Source organism: Mauremys reevesii, linkage group 2 (genome assembly GCF_016161935.1).
Source record: "Mauremys reevesii isolate NIE-2019 linkage group 2, ASM1616193v1, whole genome shotgun sequence".
Classification (NCBI taxonomy): Eukaryota; Metazoa; Chordata; order Testudines; family Geoemydidae; genus Mauremys; species Mauremys reevesii.
In genome coordinates this window covers 144565088-144583042 of record NC_052624.1, presented here as the reverse complement: position 1 = coordinate 144583042, position 17955 = coordinate 144565088, and the positions used below count along the sequence as shown (strand labels likewise).

Here is a 17955-nt window from a genome sequence, read left to right as displayed (position 1 = left end):
ATGACTTGGAAGAAAACATAGAAGCATCACCGAAAGTTTGCAGATGACACAAAAATTGGGAGAGTGGTATATAACGAAGAGGACAGGTCACTGATACAGAGAGCTGGATTGCTTGGTAAACTGGGCGCAACTAAACAATATGTGTTTTAATACAGCTAAATGTAAATGGATACATCTGGGAACAAAGAAGGCAGGCCATATTTACATGATGGGAGACTCTACCCTAGGAAGCAGGGATGCTGAAAAAGATTTGGGGGGTGCGGTGGATCATCAGCTGAACATAAGCTCCCAGTGCAATGCTGTTGCCACAAGAGCTAATGTGATCCTGAGATGCACGAACAGGGGAATCTCGAGTAGGAGCACAGAGGTTATTTTCCTTCTATATTTGGCACTAGTGTGACCACAGCTGGAATCCTGTGTCCAGTTCTGGTGCCCACAATTCAAGAAGGATGTTGGTAAATGGGAGAGAGTTCAAAGAAGAGCCACAAGAATGATTCAAGGATTAGAAAACCTGCATTACAGTGAGAGACTCACGGAGCTCCATCTATTTAGCTTAACAAAGTGAAGAGGTGGTTGATCAAAGTCTATAAGTATCTAGAGGGGGAACAGATATTTAATACTGGGCTCTTCAGTCTAGCAGAGGAAGGTCTAACAAGAGCCAATGGCTGGAAGTTGAAGCTAGATAAATTCAGACTGGAAATCAGATGTACCTTTTTAATGGTAAGAGTAATTAACCATGGGAACAATTTACCCAAGATCATGGTGGATTCTCCATCACCGGCAATTTTTAAATCCAGATGGGATGTTTTTTCTAACAGCTGTGCTCTAGGGATTATTGTGGGCAGCTCTCTGGCTTGTGTGACACAGAAGATCTCACAATGGTCTCTTCTGGCCTTGGAATCTGGGAATCTATGTGAGGGAGCGTAAATCCAGTAAGAGATGTCTAAGGATTCAGTCCAGCTAACACCTTAACCTTGCCTCTGCTGCTTCCTACTGCGAGGAGTTCCGCTGACTGCAATGAGCATGCCCATCTTAGCCAGCAGTGCACCCAGGAGTAAAGTGCCTGCAGAAATAGGCCCGTACTCATAGCATCCAAGCATTATAAGGTGGCTAATGGGATTTGGGAGCTTTCTAAGGAGATCAGAACCTGCACCATGGCCCTGAGTCAAGAAAGAACATGAGCCACACTAATTTGAAGCATGTGTTTAAGTGCTATATTGCCCACAGCTGCTTTCCTGACCTGGATCTAAGAGCACCACTAATGCTACCACAGCATTTCCTTGGGGCCACATGCTGCGTGGGACCATATTTGTTAGTGAAATGTCCAATCCTACGTGAACCCATGTGACTGGGTCACGGGACCCTTGATGGTTGGCCCCGATGCAGGGGCTGGAGCTCCTTTTTGGATGGATACCTAGTGATGCTGGCACAGAGATTCCGAGAGCAAGGGCTCACCCTGCCCTCCTCTGCTCTGAGTTTGTAGCAGGGCCTGGCTGTGACCTTTTGCTGGATCTTTAACAGCAAACGCTTTGCTCCCAACTATGTGTTGAGTGTTTGTGTTAACTGGAGGTTAATAAAAACCAAGATCAGAAAAACCAGCCTGGCTAAATATCCCATCCCCTCTCAACTGCTCAGGATTTGCTTCCTTGGTGCCGGTGATGTCATAATGCCACGAGTTGTGGAGTCACCAGAGAATCTCCCAGAAAAAGGAGAGCAGACAATACTTTAATTTCTAGGACTAAAAAGCAAGCAAGCAATATCGTTTGGGGTAAAGGGGGGAACCTCTGAGGCCTTCGTCATCCATTGCATACCCCGAGTGTCTTCCCATCGCAGGCGGCTATTAGGGCAGAATCCTTTTAAAATAGAACTCAGTGATCTCTGTCTCGCCCGTGCGGTTGGTGATGCGGATGGGCTCGCTGCTCTTCTGGGAGGTGCAGAGAAACCAGCCCGGGTAGGCGGCCGACTCGAAGCGGTGGGTGCTGCCTTCAGGAATGTTGTGGAAAGTGAAGCGAGCGGCTTGCTCCTTGTCTGCAAATAAGTCCATGATATTCTTATCCTGAGCAGGGAAGAGAAAGGAAGATGCCGTTGCAGGAAGCTGGATTATTTCCTGGGAACAACATTCCCTGGGCGTTTAGCCCTTAGTTCTGCTGACTGATTAAGAGTTCTGCAAGTGTCTCTGTTATTCCTAACCAGTCTCAGGACCAGCTAGGATAACAATGATCAGCCTACTGGTTATTTGTGCATGGCTCGCTGTCTGCGACTGGTCATCAAAGTCACACGCTACTTGATCCTGTTCGCTGATTAGCTGAATGTAGTTTTATAAACAGGGGACTAAGGAATCGCGAATATCCCTGGTGGCAGGTGACAATGGATGGTTGTCTATCCCTTCCCCAAACATTTATGGGAACATAAGCCCACTTGTAGCAGGGGCTTACCCACCTCTGGCTTTGGGCCTATCTGCTGCCTCGGTTTCCCTTTCCTCTCCAGTTAACTGAACTTCACACTGCCAGTGTTTTCTCAATAACTCGCCCCGTCGGGAGTCTGGTTTATTAGCACAAAAGTTCTAAACACACAGCTCTTCCCCCAGCCTTCCTAGGGGGCTCACCGCCTCGGGCCCAGGCTCTGAGTCCTCTCCCTGCTGAGCCATTCTTCCTAGCAGGTCTCTCTCCCAGCTCTTCTAGCTCTGCGGAGACCCTCTGCCTAGGTCTTCTTGCTGGCTCTTTCCTAGGATTGGAGCGAGCATCCATCCCCAGGTCTGCTCTCCCTGCAGTCTCCTCTGATTGCCCTCATATCCCCCAGCAAGTCTTGTACACAGGGCTGGTGCAAACTATTAGGCGACCTAGGCAGTCACCTTAGGTGCTAGGATTTGGGGGGCAGCATTTTCTTCAGCAGTGACCGTGGTGGCCGGATCTTCGGCCACCCTGGTCGCCGCCGGTATTTAGGCAGAGGGAGCTGGGGCAGGGGAGCACGGGGAGGGCCGCCTACAGCAAGTATGGGGGGGGCAGCACGCAGGGGAACTCCCCGCCCCAGCTCACCCCTGCCCCGCCTCCTCCCCGAGCACGCTGTGGCTGCTTCACTTCTGCCGCCTCCCAGGCTTGTGGTGCCTAAGCTGATTGGCGCCGCAAGCCTGGGAGGTGGGAGAAGTGAAGCGGCGATGACGTGCTCAGGGTGGAGGTGGAGCAGGGGTGAGCTGAAGTGCGGGGGGTGCCTCAGGGTGGGGGGGGTGCCTCAGGGCGGGGGCTCGGGGACGGGGGAGGGCGCAAGTTGGAAGTTTCGCCTGGGACGCGAAACATCCTTGCACTGGCCCTGCTTGTACACCCCATCACATGACCCTGGCCTTCATTCCCTCCACTCTGGCAGGGTCAGATCAAGATTAAAGGTCAGATCGCTCTGTGACTCTGTCCATACGGATGCCCATGAACCGTGCACGCATGGGGCCACAAACATGGCAAATGGGGCAGCAGTTCAGAGCTCCAATGCATTTTATTGACCACCATTCAGTCCATATTGGACCAGTTCCATGGTGGGGAGAGAAGATTCCTCTATCAGTTCCGCTCCTGCCAGTGGCAAGGACAGCCTTATCCAGGAACCACATCCACCCCACTCAGCCCCCACCACTTGTCTGATCCACCAGGAGCCCCGCAACGGCTGGACCGGAGCAGCCCACGGCTCTGGCTACTTCAGGATCCTGTCCCTGGTGGGAGCCAGAAGCAGCCACCTGAGAGGAAGGTACAAATTCTGCTCCTCAAGGCTGGTAGCTCCCCTGCTGAGGACACTCACCTCCAGCTGCAGCGTAGGTTCGGCCGACGTTCCGCATGACAGGCAGCTTTTTCCTTCCTGGACACCCAGGATGATGGGATATTGTTTGCCCTGTATGAACCGGTTGGGCACCACGCTGAGTTTCTCTGCAGGGGGAACACGAGAGGACTCAGGTCCCTAGACTGCCAAGAGTCACTTTGCCACAGGGGCACACACATGGCAGGGAGAGGCAGCATTAATCCACCCCACCAGGGCGCAACCATGCGGGCAGCCCTTGAACCACAGACCTGGCCCCCTCCTGCCCCACCTGGGCTCCTGCTCTGCATCGAGCCCCCTGGCAGAATCTGCTGGGCTGGGGAAAGCAAGAGCCTCTGCACTCAGATTTCCTCCTTTCCGGGCACCGCCCCAGAGAGGGCAACGCAGCCCTCAACCCCTCTCTGCCTCGCCTGGGGAAAGCAGCAGGACAGCCAGCGGGAGTGGGAAATGAGAGGGAGTGTGGAGCTCACCAGGGTCCGAGTTGGAGGCCTCGGCCACAAGATTATTGCTCTGCAAGCGGACGACCTTCTGCTTGGCGTCACGCAGGGTGAAGATGAACGGCACGGGAAGGTCCAAAATAGTGACACTACCATCCTCTGGATGAGGGGGAAAGGTAAAACGTTAATGCAGGACCTTAACTGTAGAAATTCTCCTACGGTGACGAGGATGTCCGTCGGAAAGGAATCTGCCCCCCCCGGCAGCTCCATAGTTCCTTGCACTCCTCCCCTCCATTGCCCTGCAACGTCATAGCATTGCCGGGCACCCCCTGAGCCCTCAGTGTGCATGGTGAATTCAGCTCCTTCCCTCTTAACTAGTCCCCTATAAACTATCCCAGGGAGAGCTCCTGCAAGGAAGCAGGTAACTGCCTAGGCCTTGCTGCTGCCCCTGCATCCAGTCCCCGGACCGTGCTCCAATGATATAGACTGGACTCTAAGAAATTGTATCTCCCTTTTTCTGAGAGTTTCCCCCTGAGATATGACCATAAAGCAAGCTTCTAGATCCCAGGAGAGATGGTTTAGATTGCACATAATTCAGGGCATTGGAGCCAGATTCTGTTCTCAGTGATGCTGCTGTAAACTGGGGATGCAAACAGAGGTACTGGAACAATTTGTATAGTGGGGGTACTGAGATCCATTGAACTACACTGTAAACCAGGGGGTATGGCAGAACACACACCCCTAATTCCAGCAGCAGCTATAGGGTGCAAGGCCTGTTGTCTGACCCTGCTATGCCCCTCCTCAGTGCTGGGCCGAGGACAAGACTGAGCAGGAATTTGGCTGATGAGAAGGCACGAAAAGGAGTTTTGCCAGGGAGCCCTCTCGGGCCCTGAGATTCTCCTTTATCTGGATCCCGCGCCCAGACTCACCGTTCATAGGGAATCTGTCAGACAAATCCTTCATGTCTTTGTCCTGATTCCCATGGGGTTCACTCGGCCGTCCCCCTGACCCTGCTCCTGGCTGGAATGCCATTGCGGTGGACGTGTGCCCGGTGCCTGTCGTGTCCTGGCGGTAGTGCGGTGGCTGGGAAGGACAGATGGACACCAACTCTCAGACAGGCTGGTCCCATAGGGGGATCCCCATTGGCCCTGCTGAGCCAGGATGGGGGCGGGGGGCAGAGCAGGGCCCATCTTTGGCCCACTGCCCCCTTCAGATCTTGGCAGCCAGCAGCACATGGCATGGGGTGTGCAGGGGTGGGAATGAGCCCCACCTGCCAAGCAACCTGATTGGCTTCGATCTCGGCTCATTCCTCATCTCACCTCCCTTGGCCCAGCTCCAGGGCAGCTCCCCATGGAATCGCCAAAGGGGCCGCCCACCCCATGGCCACGGCAGGAGGAAGGCCGTGGACCGGCCACTGGCAATGCTGCCAGGGGTGGGATGCTTCCCTGCTAGGGCCTGGCCCAGGATGCAGCCGGGGGGGCTACGGGTGGTGACCCCTCTCTGCTGCTCTGAGAAGGCTCCGGACTGGCTAGCTGGGGCCAGGTTGTCAGCCCAGCTGCACCAACAGGGCTCGGCCAACCCAGGCTGCCCTACGCAGGAGGATCCAGGCCTCACAGCACCCGTTAGCTGCTGGCAGGATGTGCTGGGCGAGGGGGGTTTCTCCAGCGAGGCCGGAGCCAGGGAATGACAGACACCAGGGTCAGTTAGTACCCGACCCCGCCTTAACCCAGTGGGCCACTGGCAATCCCACCCCTCGCTGCTCTGTCCCAGACAGGCCCCTGGGGAACAGCCAGCCAGAGCCAGGGAACAGCCCCTGCAGAGCGGGCCCCAGAGCGGGTCCAGGAGGCCCGGCTGGGTCCCCACCAGGAGGCTGTGCCCCTTTGGGACCTGCTATGGCCCAGCGCTCTACGTATCTGGCTGCCCCTGCCCCTGGGCTCGGCCGGGACTCTCAGCCATTTATACACGGGGCAGGGTAACATGAGCGCAGATCTGTACCGTGTGTGTGGAGGCTGATCCTGCTGCGGAGACGGGGCCCTCAGGATCACTGGGGAAAGAACAAGGAGCCGTGAGATTTCTCTCCCTTGGGGGAGCCGAGGGTCTCAGACATGGGAGCTGCGTCTGCATCACTCCCAGTTTACGCCTTGGTAGGAAATTACTGTCTGAGATCGTGAGCGCAGACATTCTGCTGCCCTCCCAGCCCCACTCCAGGCCCACTGCCCCCAGCTCTGCTAGTTTGGCTGCTCTCCCATGATGGGGGCGGGGGGAGATCTGATCAATTCTGGAATTTAGTACTCAGAAATTCCTTCATTTCTTCAACCCTCCGTCTCCCATAGCTAGCTTCTCTACCTTGCAATGTCTCTTTCTCAAGATGTGATGTATGCGATCGTGGTGTAGTAACACACTCCACCCTGCCCCAGAGGTACAGCTGCACCAGAGTTTATATCCACGTCTGCTGTGTTAATATTGCAAAACGCCTCAATGGATGCAGCATTTCTTGCCAGAGCCACGGTGTCTCCTTAAAGTGTTGTCTATACAATGGTGCAGTGGGGCGGCTCCCCCACTCCCGTGGAAAAAGGGTTAAAGTCAGCCCTGGGAGAAGGTTGTGGCTGAGAGTTGCTAAGCTGGGCTGCTTGGGGAAGCGGCTGCAGCTGGGCCATGCCCCAATCAGGCCACAGCTGGCCTGTATAAAAGGCTGTGAGCCAGAGGCCCAGAAGAAGTCTCTCTCCAGGCTGGGAGGGAGCAGGGCCTGGCTGCCTGCAGGAAGGGTACTGGGAATGAAGCAGGGCTGGGGAGAGCTAGAGGAGCAGGGGAGCTCCAGGCTGGCAACTCCCCAGGCTGCAGGGCCTGGTCCAAGGCCCATAGAGGTACTGGAAGGCAGCAGGTCTGACCCCCCTTGCCTATGATAAGTGGCTTTTACACTGCAGTCTGCCCCAGGGAGCGGGGGCTGCATGATGACTGGCAGTAGCCCAGACTGAGGCAAGGTGGAGATTAGAGGGTTTTCCAGACAGGGGAGACCCATAGAGACCGGTGAGGTATCGCCAGGGAGCAGGGGCAGCCCCAGGATAAAGGGGCACCAGGGTCCAGGAGGGACACAGGGCCAGCTGAGGGCACTCAGGCTGAAAAAGAGCTAATTCCCGGAGATGACCAGTAGGAGGTGCCACAGGGGTGAGTCCCACACCTTTACAAATGGGAACAGACTTACCTGGAGACTGTCCTCAGATCCGTTGGTTTTGTGAGATCTCTTGGCAGGGCTGATTCTGAAAAGGAAAGAGAGAATTGTTTCTTTGTGCTCCTCCATCTGTCTGTATCCACCTGCTCTTACTTGGCTTATACTTAGATTATTAGCTCTTTGGGTTTGTCTGTACAGCACCTAGCACAGCAGGAGACTGGGCCGGGACTAGTGCTCCTAGGTGCTAACACAAAATAATAGAAAAGCATCCAGAGGACAAGCATAATAACAAGCAAAGCTAGAGGAAGGGCCAAAACCATCTTGGGTGTTGCTGAAGGCCCAGGGGCTAGCAGTGGAGGAGATGAATATTCCCAGCAGCAGATCTGTCAACAGCAATACCTGTTGGGCATCTAGTTTGAAGCTCCTTCTGTCACAGGCAGGCTCAGGCTGAGCTCTCTGCAGCGATCACCCAGCTATTAATACTGGGAGGGGTGGTTCTCACGGGAGTGACTTCAACATGCAAATAACCCACGCATTAGGAATTGCAGCATGGCTAAAAGATCCTTCTGGACCAACTGGCAGAGTAGTTGAAAAGAGCCAGATACCAACTCATCCAGGAGACTCACTCTGCAGATCCCCAACCAGGCTGGGTTCATGTAGCAGATAACTCATTGTAGCCCACTGGTGGGAGCACTAGGTCTGAGCATGCCGAGATGCACCAAGTGTCCATGAGGACATGGACAACGTGCTGCTCACACGCTCAGGAAGAGGGCCCAACTCTGCTCTCAGTTACTCCAGTGTAGATCCAGAGTAACTGCACTGAGGGCCTGATGCAGTGCCCAGTATTCAATGGCAGTATGCCCCCTGGCCCGGTGAAGAACACTACAATCGCAGCATCACGTCCAGAGGGGGCTTGTCTCCTATGGTTGTTTACTAATTGTTCCCCCCGACCCAGTTCCCTATTGCTTGCTGAGCTTGGCAGGCCCAGGACTCCTATAGTGGTCCGAGCAGCAGCAAAGCTGCAATCGCGTGACCACTTGGTGAGCTTGGACTAGGAGATGCCATGGGGAGTCTCTGGTGTGGGTGTGTAACCCACTGGTGAGTGCGTGTTCCAGGGCCCCTCCATGCCCGATCCACAGAGGAGAGGAGCCTGGGATGGCCCCAGCAAAGATACGAGGCTAGGCCGGGTCGGAAGGTCCTGAGGCGAAGACAATTCCCCACAGAGGGTTATGCTTGAGATAGGTCAGCGAGCCGGTATTTAACAGGGACTCACTGATTTGGTTCAAGGCTAATTTTGTAATCAGAACGTCTTGTGATACTAAATCAAATGCCTACCAGAAGTTTTGTTAACACAGCTACATTTGTCAGCCTGACGTGTAATCTCATTAGGAAAAAAAATCAGATTTAATTGACAAGACCTGCTTTTCACGCTGACTGGTGCGTATTACCCTGCCGTCTAGTAACTTTGTTCGTTCGATTCTGGATCAGCTTGGGATGGACATCAGGCTAATTGGCCTCTAGTGACCCACATCATCCTATATAAATATTGGCCCAATTTAAGCTTCATGTGGTCCTTCATGCGGGGAAGGGAAGGAACCCCCCTTCGTGGCTGTAGAAGCCCCACCCCCCACTCTGCTCTACCTGTCATGTTTGCTCTCTGAGAGGGGGCATGTCCAATGGATCTGTGCAGTCACAGCTATCACTGGGACCTTTCCCCGGCTGCCCCCCAAGCCCGCCTGTGGCAGTGGATGAAGCCTCCTGGAGCAAAGAGCTGCAGCATGCAAGTGTGCAGACCCCCCGCCACCCTTCCCTTTACACACTGGAACGCCCAGGCTGCATTGGGGTCCGAGCCTCATTCCATTCCTCCCTCCCTCCATCATTTGCTCTCCCCCACCCTCACTCACTTTTACCAGGCTGGGGGCTCCAGCTGGGGGTGCGGGCTCTATGGTGGGGCTGGGGATAAGGGGCTTGGGATGCAGGACGGGGCTCAGGGCTGGGGCAGGGGGTTGAGGTGCAGGGTGTGTGTGGGCTCTGTGGTGGGGCCAGATGTGACATTATTGACATGAACTGGGACCGTATAGATCATTGTTGCAACCAAGGTCCTGTAGTGGCACCAAATCTGGTATAAAGGAGGTCAAATAAGGTGTCTAAGACAAGGTTATGGGTTGCTGGTTATGATTATGCTGTCTGGATGCATGTATCATTGTTGTATTTAAAGTTATAAGTATTGGCTCTATACTGTCTGTATTTCAAAATTATGCTATGCTTCTGGATGACACCCCAGACAAGTTGGTGTCAGCTCTGCCTAGCCTGCTTGATGGCCCATTAAGGACCATCAGCTATACAAGTGACCCATTGAGAGGAGGCTGATACGCCTTGTAACTCAGCAAAGTATGCAGGAACTTGCCCATGTGACTCCAGACTCCATTTTGCTATAATTTTCCACAGTAAGAACAAAGAGGGTCTTACACCTGGAAGAGACTATAAAAGGCTGATGCCTCATCTCCATCTTGTCTTCAGTCCTGCTTCTTACCTCTGGAGGGACTTTGCTACAAACTGAAGCTCTGAACAAAGGACTGATTGACCCATCCCAGCTGGGGATGTTCCAGAGACTTGATTTGAACCTGCAGTTTATTCTATCACTGCTACAAGCCTGAACCAAGAACTTGGCCATCACTGTATGTAATTGATTCCATTTCACCAATTCCAGCTCTCATCTATATTTCTTTCTTTGTCATCTTCCTCGTCACTGCAGAAGGCAGGACGGAGCAGAGTCTATGCAACATGAACAACGCAGGGCTTGAAGGGGAGACCAGCCCACTAACTCAACCTGCTTGCTCAAGTTAAACCAGTACAGCAATAACTATACAAAGAGTTGTAAACACTTGGCCTGCCTGAGCATGCTTCACTTCACTAGCAGTCAGGATTTAAGGAGTTTCCTACTCATCCTGAGAGTCATTCTGGACAGGGCGAGGCCTGAACTTTGTCATCTGCCTCTGAACTTTGCAGTGGAGAATCAAACACAAAACACCTGTAAAACAAACACCTCTCAGGTCTTCACCTACTGCAAAGGAGCCAAAGCCCCATTTTTTTAATGGCATGGGTCATCCCGAAACTCCCTCTAGTATTTGCCACCCTGTACTGCATCCATTCCCTCCTGCTCTAGTCCATTGCCATGAGCCTGGATACATTTCCTTGTCCTTGTGACTCAGCCACGCCGAGAGACCCCCCGTGACCCTAGGCAGCGGGCCCAGTTGGCTCTGGCAGTGCGTGGAGATCCCCAGGCAGCACCAGCACCTCTCACATGCCTGCCTCTCCAGTTTGTGTGTTTGTCCTTTTCGCTTGGTTTATTGATGGGTGTAAATAGTCCCCTCTTGCCCGCCCCTCCAGCCTGGGAGCATCACTCACCTCTACCGAAGGATGCAGCGCAGCAAGGCAGGCTCCAGTCCAGCTCCCCTCAGTTCAGTTCTGCTCCTGGGATGCAGCTGGGGAATGGATAGAGTTGGCCCATGGCTCATACTTCTGCTTATTGTTTCCTGCCTGGTTCTGTGACTCATGGGGATGCTAAGCAGCCTCCTTCGGCGCCCTCCCTTGGACCTCCACCACCATCAGTTTTTGCCCCCTGAAACCTGTTGTTTTCTGGGTCTTGCTGAGGGGTCAGTTGCGGGGGTGGGTCTTTAGTTCTGGGTGGACCCAGGATTCATATAGGCCTGTCTGGTTCTGCTCTGACCTGTGCCACCCTGGCTGTGCTTTTTTAACCCCTCCTGAACACCCCATAACAAGTCCGGGAAAAGGTGATCTTTGGTGCTGGGTAAATGACAGATGTTTGCTCTGTTAACTGGCCCTTTCCTGCTCTGCGGATCTGTTCCCCAGCTGTCCCACGCTCACCTGCAGCATTTACAGAGCTAAAAGATTTTCATCTACTCCCATTAGCTCCACAAGAACCAACCCTGCTCTAGATGAGGGGGCTAATCTGCAGCCTGGTTCGCACATTGACAACAGCCGTTCCAGGTGTGGGAATCTTTCTGGGGGTTGATGCATGGGCCAGCTTAGCTCTCAGATCCCAGGGTGGGTTTGGACGGAGCTTTGACCTGGAGTCACAATGAACATGGAGCCCATGATCCTCTTCTGACTGTCACTTTTCAGCACAGAGCCACTCTTTAACTGCCAGTGCAGCTGAATCTCTCGCTCAGTTACCCAACACCAGCTGGGTCTGACAGTTTGCCTGCACTGGTTCAGCTTGTGGCAGTTCCTCTTGCAGACCTACAGCTAGTTGTAACAGTTCATCCTAAATGTTCTTCTGGAAGTTGCTCAGGCAAGGCAAGTGGTGTTGGCTGGTTAGTCCCCCACCTGCTTTGTTTTTAGCACTAGTGGATCCATGTTGTGCAGCAAATATCTCCACCGGCCGGAGATGGGACCCTAGATGGGGAGGGCTCTGAGTTACTACAGAGAATTCTTCCCCAGGTGTCTGGCTGGTGGGTCCTGCCCACATGCCCAGGGTTGAACTGATCGCCAGATTTGGGATCAGGAAGGAATTTTCCCCAAGGTCAGATTGGCAGAGACCCTAGCGGGGTTTCACCTCCCTCTGCAGCGTGGGGCCTGGGTCACTTGCAGGTTTAAACTAGTGTAAATGGTGGAGTCTCTGTAACTTGAGGTCTTTAAACCATGATTTGAGGACATCAGTCACTCAGCAGAGGTTCTGGGTCTGTTACAGGAGGGGGTAGGTGCGGTTCTATGGCCTGTGATGTGCAGGAGGTGAGACTAGATGATCAGGATGGACCCTTCTGACTGTAAAGTCTGTGAGTTTATCAGAGCCGGAACCAACACAGAAGCCAAACACTCCAGGCTCGGAGAACGTTTGGAATCCAGATCTGAAGGCAGTAGCTCAGACACTGTTGTTACCAGCTGCTTCTGACTGAGGCGTATGGTGTAGGGAATCCCACATACATCACAGCCCTGTGCAGTTTGTGCGTGAGAGCCATGTCTTTCTGCTGGCACTGTCCCAGGCACCTCACTCTGGCGTGCAGGGCTGGGCTAATGCGTGTGAAAGAGAGGAAATGAGATCACACAAGGTGAATCAAACAAGGCTCAGCCCAGAGATTGCAAAAGAGGTTACAGGAAGCCAGGGGCCCTGGTGCTGCCCCAGGCCCTGCTCCCTGACTAACGACAATTGCCCTGAATTTCCTCCATTACTACCTGAGCAACTTCCGCTTAGAGAAGCGTGAGCAAGTCAGAATGGCTTCCCCTCGTGTGCTAACATGACTCCACACATCCTTCCCCACAGCCGGGTCTCTTCTCCTCGAGGGCAGGACAAGTCTAGCATTATTTCTATCCAACACGATCTCCATCACTGGACCCTCACCCCCCACCAGGCAGTGTCCAAAGGACAAGGACACCCCTCAGCATCCCAGCGGAGCAGTTCCCATGACACTGAGGGGACACTGGAATGTACAGCCCTGCCAGAGCGCCCAGTCCCCTCCTGTTCCTAGCCAAGAACTGCAGCTGGTTCCCCTGCACCGAGGGAGTTACTGTTCGGAGCACTGATCAGCAGCAGGCCGTAACGGGCCCAATCCCCCTGCCTTTAAGGGAATGGGAAGCTTCCAATGGGAGTGAGATTAGGCCTTGCGATGCAGGCAAGCCAGAAGCTCCCTAGAAGTGGGAGGGCCAGAGGCCTCTGGACCGTGACCCCACCCCACTCCATCCTTCCCCCGAGGCCCTGCCCACACCCCACCTCTCTCCCCAGGGCCACGCCCAGGCTCTGCCCCAAAGCCCCGCCCTGCCTCTTCCCTGAGGCCCTGCCCTCGCCCCACCTCTTCCCACTCCTGCTCCACCCGTTCCTCTGAGGCCCTGCCTGCGGCTCACACCTCTCCGCCAGCTCCTCCCTGCCATCACTTACCCTTAAGGTCCCTGGCCCACCCTGTTCCGGTGCCCCTGCCTTGCATAATCTCAGTACTGCACCCGCCTGCCCAGCCTCACCTGTTCCAGTGCTTTGCCGATTTGTTATCTTCACCTCTAGCATTCTTCTGCCCGAACGCAGATTGTAACCTTGTCAGGGCAGGTCTCTGCCCGCACCCAGCCCAGCGCGCTCATCAGTGTGTGCACCATATGGGTGGAGTTCAGGATCCCTGACACTAGGCCCACCTGCTAGAGGGGAATGACAACAGATTTGTGAGCCCAGATCCTCTGCAGAGCTGGGCCATAGAGTCTAAAGCCAGAAGGGACCACAGTGGTCATCTAGTCTGATCTCCTGCACAGCACAGGCCAGAGAACTGCCCTGCATTACTTCCTGCTTGACCTTGAGCCAATCTGTTAGAAAAACATCCCAGCTTGAGTTAAAAATGATCCATGATGGACTCTCCACCCCAGCCCGGGGTATATTTTTCCAATGCGGAATTGCTCTCACTTTTAAAGATCTGCACCACGTTCCCAGTCTGAATTTGTCTAGCTTCATTCTGCTCGTTAGGCCTTTGGCTGCTAGATGGGGGTCGCCAGATCAGATTCATTGCCAGCCGCAGGTGAATGACAGAAGCCTCATGGAGGCAAACGCAGAACAAATGAGGGCTGATCTCAGATGAGGTTGTCAGTTCTTCAGGGCAGGGGCTGTAGTTTTGTCCTGGGTTTGTACAGAGCTGGCACAATGGGGTCCTGGTCCAGGACAGGGGCTGCTGGTCAGTCCAGCACTCCAGGTAATCAATAAGATATAGGGTTATGCCTGTGCAAATTAGGAAGGATTTAGTGTTACTGACACCAACTCAGTATCATCCCTCACCAGGGAAGCTGGAACAATGTGCATAGTGGGCGTGCTGAGAGCCATTGAACCAAACGGTAAACTCTGGATATAATGGAAACCACTTCAAGCCAGGGGGTGGTGCTGCACCCCTAGTTCCAGCACCTCTGCCCCTCACTAAGCCATCTCCTAGCTGGCCGGCAGGAGCTGCTGAGTGTGCAGACCAATAGCTCTGTGCCAGAGGTGCATGCTCAATCTACTTCCCCTTCAAAGTGTTGCCTCATTGGCTTTCCCTTTTTATTTACTGAATCCCCTCACTAGTCAGTTTCAAGTGTGCTGGTATAAATCATAGAAATGCTGGGCTGGAAGGGCCCTCGACAGAACATCTAGTCCAGTCCCCTGCACTCAGGCAGGAGCAAGTAAACCAAGACTAGCCCTGACAGGGGTTTGTCCAACCTGTTCTTAAAAACCTCCAATGACGGGGATTCCACAACCTCCTCTGGGAGTCTAGTCCAGAGCTTAACTACCCTTCGAGACAGAAAGTTTTTCCTACTATCTAACCTAAATCTCCCTTACTGCAGATTAAGCCCATTGCTTCTTGTTCTGCCTTCAGTGGACGTGGAGAACAGTTGATCACAGTTCTCTTTCTAACAGCCCTTAACATGATTGAAGTCTGTTATCAGGTCTCCCCTCAGTCTTCTTTTCTCAAGACTAAATGTGCCCAGTTTTTTAACCTTTCCTTACAGGTCAGGTTTTCTAAACTTTGACCATTTCTGTTGCTCTCATCGCGACACTCTCCAGTTTGTCCCCATCTTTGCTAAAGTGTGGTGCCCAGAACTGGACACGGAATCCAGCTGAGACCTCACCAGTGCCAAGTAGAGTAGGACAGTTACCTCCCGTGTCTTACATACAACGTTCCTGTTCATACACCCCAGAATGGTATTAGCCTTTTTTACAACTGCATCACAGTGTTGGCTGATATTCAATTTATGATCCGCTACGACCCCCAGATACTTTGCCAGCAGTACTACTGCCTAGCCAGTTATTCCCCATTTTGTAGTTGTGCATTTGATTTTTTTTTCCTTCCTAAATGCAGTCTTTATTCAATTTAATCTAATTGATTTCAGACCAATTCTCCAATTTGTCAAGGTCGTTTTGAATTCTAATCCTGTCTTCCAAAGTGCTTGCAACCCTTCCCAGCTTGGTGCCATCTGCAAATTTTATAAGCCTACTTCCCACTCCATTATCCAAGTCATTAATGAAAATGTTGACTAGTATCAGACTGGGATTGACCCCTGTGGGACCCCACTAGATGCATTCCCCCAGTTTGATAGCAAACCATTGATAACTACTCTTTAAGTAGGATCTTTCAACCAACTTTGCATCCACCTTGTAATAATTTCACCTAGACCTAGTAATAATGTCCCTAGTTTGCTTATGAGAATAATATGGAACTGTGTCAAAAGCCTTACAAAAATCAAGCTATATCACATCTGTAGCTCACCCTCCCCATCCAGTAGGCCAGTAACCCTTTCAAAGAAGGCGATTAAGTTGGTTTGGCATGATTTGTTCTTGACCAATCGATGTTGGCTATTCCTGATAACCTCTTTATCCTCTAGGTGCTTATGAACTGATTACTTAATTTTTTTCCTGTAACTTTCCTGGTATTGAAGTTAGACTGACTGGTCTATAATTCCTTGAGTCCTCATTTCCCCACATTTTTAAAGATAGGTGCTATGTTTGCCCTTCTCCAGTACTCTGGGACCTCACCCAACCTCCATGAGTTCTCAAAGGTAATTGCTAATGGTTCGGAGATTGTTGCAGCTAGTTCTTTAAACAGTTACAGAGCATTTCATCAGGCCCTCCTGAACTGACTATATCTAACTTATCTAAATAGACTTGAACCTTCTCTTTCCCTATTTGGGCTTGTGTTTCTTCCCCCTTGTTAACATTAATTGTGTTAAATATCTGGTCACAATCAACCTTTCTAGTGAAGAATGGAGCAAAGAAGGCATTAAACCCCTCCGCCTTTTTGATGTCTTCTGTTATTAGCTCACCTTTCCTGCTAAGTAGTGAACCTACACTTCCCGTGTCTTTCTCTTGCTCCTAATGTATTTAAAGAACCTCTTCTTATTGCCTTTCATGTCCCTGGCCAGGTGCCTTAGCCTTTCTGATTTCATCCCTACATGCTTCTACTGGTCTTTTGCACTCCTCCTTAGCAATTTGTCCCGGTTTTCACTTTCACTTTTCTGTAGGGATACTTTTTGATTTTCAGGTCATCAAAGAGCTCCTGATGGAGCCAGATCGACCTCTTGCTATTCTTCCTAGCTTTCCTTCACAGCAAGCCCCACTGATCTAACACGGGCTGTTTCTGAGGTATGACTCAGCCAACACCTGTTAACCCAGCAGGGCCAGTCCTGCTCCCCCTGGACCTCAATGGGAATTTTGCTATTGACCTCAACAGGAGCAGGACTGAGCTCACCTTCTCCAAGTCCCGAGATCTCAGACCCACTCGCCCGATGGACCTCACTCTTTGCCTCCAGCTGCAGAGCACAGGTGCATTGTGGCAAGAGCCAGGGAACATTCTGAAGGAACTTGGGGCTGGTCTGGGTTGAAGAACCCCTGATATAGTGTGACGTACCGGTACTTCCCCAGGGTACAATCTGGAACTAGGGTACTGCTGAGCCCTCTGTCTCACCAGCCTGAGCTCCCTCTCACACTGTGATAACATGACAAGCTGCAAACCTCTCCAGGAACTGCACTTTACACAGACATTCATAGGCAAGGACCCACCCAGCAGCGTTACATGAATGCTTTTGCCAGCCACTCATGAACCAACAATAGGGAGGCTCCAGCCAATTCCCCACAGCTCCCCAGTCTAGGACCCCAGAATTGTACCATCCTGCCCTGGTCAAAAGCCTGACCAGTTTATAAGTTTATAACCCATTCTGCCCCTCCCTCAAAGTGGAGAGGACATGCACAGGTTTTTGTTAACTGAGCTAAGATTTTTTTCATGCACTTCACTCAAACCACACTGCTTTTAGGTAAAATATACAGCAGATGTATTAAATACAGAAAGATTTTAAGTGATTATAAGTAATAAGTATAAAACAGATCAAAGTTGATTACCTAAAAAATAAAGCAAATTCACAATCTGAGTTCTATTAACTAGACAGAATTTAAATTAAGCGGTGTCTCACCCTGATGGTACAAACAGTTCACCAATCTTCCACACACAGGCTGGGGTTCCTCCTTTCCATCCTGGGACCCCCTCCCCAATCAAAGTCTTTGTCCTCTAGCCATGTTTCCAGGGGGGAGGGGAGTGAGCCCAAGTGACAATGTCACTTCCCCCTTTTAGAGTTTCTTTCATGGAGAGGGAACATCATTGTTCCAAGGAGAGTTCCCAGCCCAGCACTGGAAAAGTACAGGCAGAAGATGGAGTCCACTATCACATGATCTAGTCACATGTCCTTGCATGCTTTGATGAGTCATAGCAGCCATTATCCATATACTAGCTAAAGCATTCACAGGAAGGCCCATGGGGTGGGGATGCGCTCCCACTAAGGCCCACTGTGTTACCTAATGGGCCATCAACTTGAATAGTCCATTCACAATGTGCTGCCTATACTGGATGTAAACTACCTTGTGGGTGTCACCCCAGGAGCAAACATATTTGAAATACTGACAGTCAATATTCATAATTTCAGATACAATGACAGCACATACAATCCAACAGGATAGTAATGTGCAACAGATCAAGATTTTTAGACTAATACCTCACAAGGCCTGCATTGTACTAAACATATCATAATCCTATCTCAATAGTA

At 52.0% G+C, this 17955-nt stretch overlaps 1 protein-coding gene across 3 annotated transcripts; it reads right to left on the bottom strand.

Annotated features, from left to right (window-relative positions):
• Positions 1 to 1817: 1817 nt before the first annotated feature.
• LOC120398387 (interleukin-36 receptor antagonist protein-like) lies at positions 1818 to 17399 on the bottom strand. Of its 3 annotated transcripts, XM_039525787.1 has the most exons (8): positions 17329 to 17399; positions 10810 to 10886; positions 7435 to 7489; positions 6228 to 6276; positions 5162 to 5315; positions 4266 to 4391; positions 3781 to 3905; positions 1818 to 2056 (listed from the first exon to the last, which is right to left on the bottom strand). In XM_039525787.1, exons 5-8 carry the CDS (start codon positions 5262 to 5264, stop codon positions 1841 to 1843), a joined length of 570 nt encoding a protein of 189 aa, XP_039381721.1. In that variant the 5' UTR covers positions 5265 to 5315; positions 6228 to 6276; positions 7435 to 7489; positions 10810 to 10886; positions 17329 to 17399; the 3' UTR covers positions 1818 to 1840. The 3 variants fall into 3 exon arrangements, with proteins under 3 accessions (XP_039381721.1, XP_039381724.1, XP_039381722.1); XM_039525790.1 differs by lacking the exon at positions 10810 to 10886 and having other exon boundaries at positions 17329 to 17344; XM_039525788.1 differs by lacking the exon at positions 17329 to 17399 and having other exon boundaries at positions 10810 to 10897.
• Between the last annotated feature and the right edge of the window lie 556 nt (positions 17400 to 17955).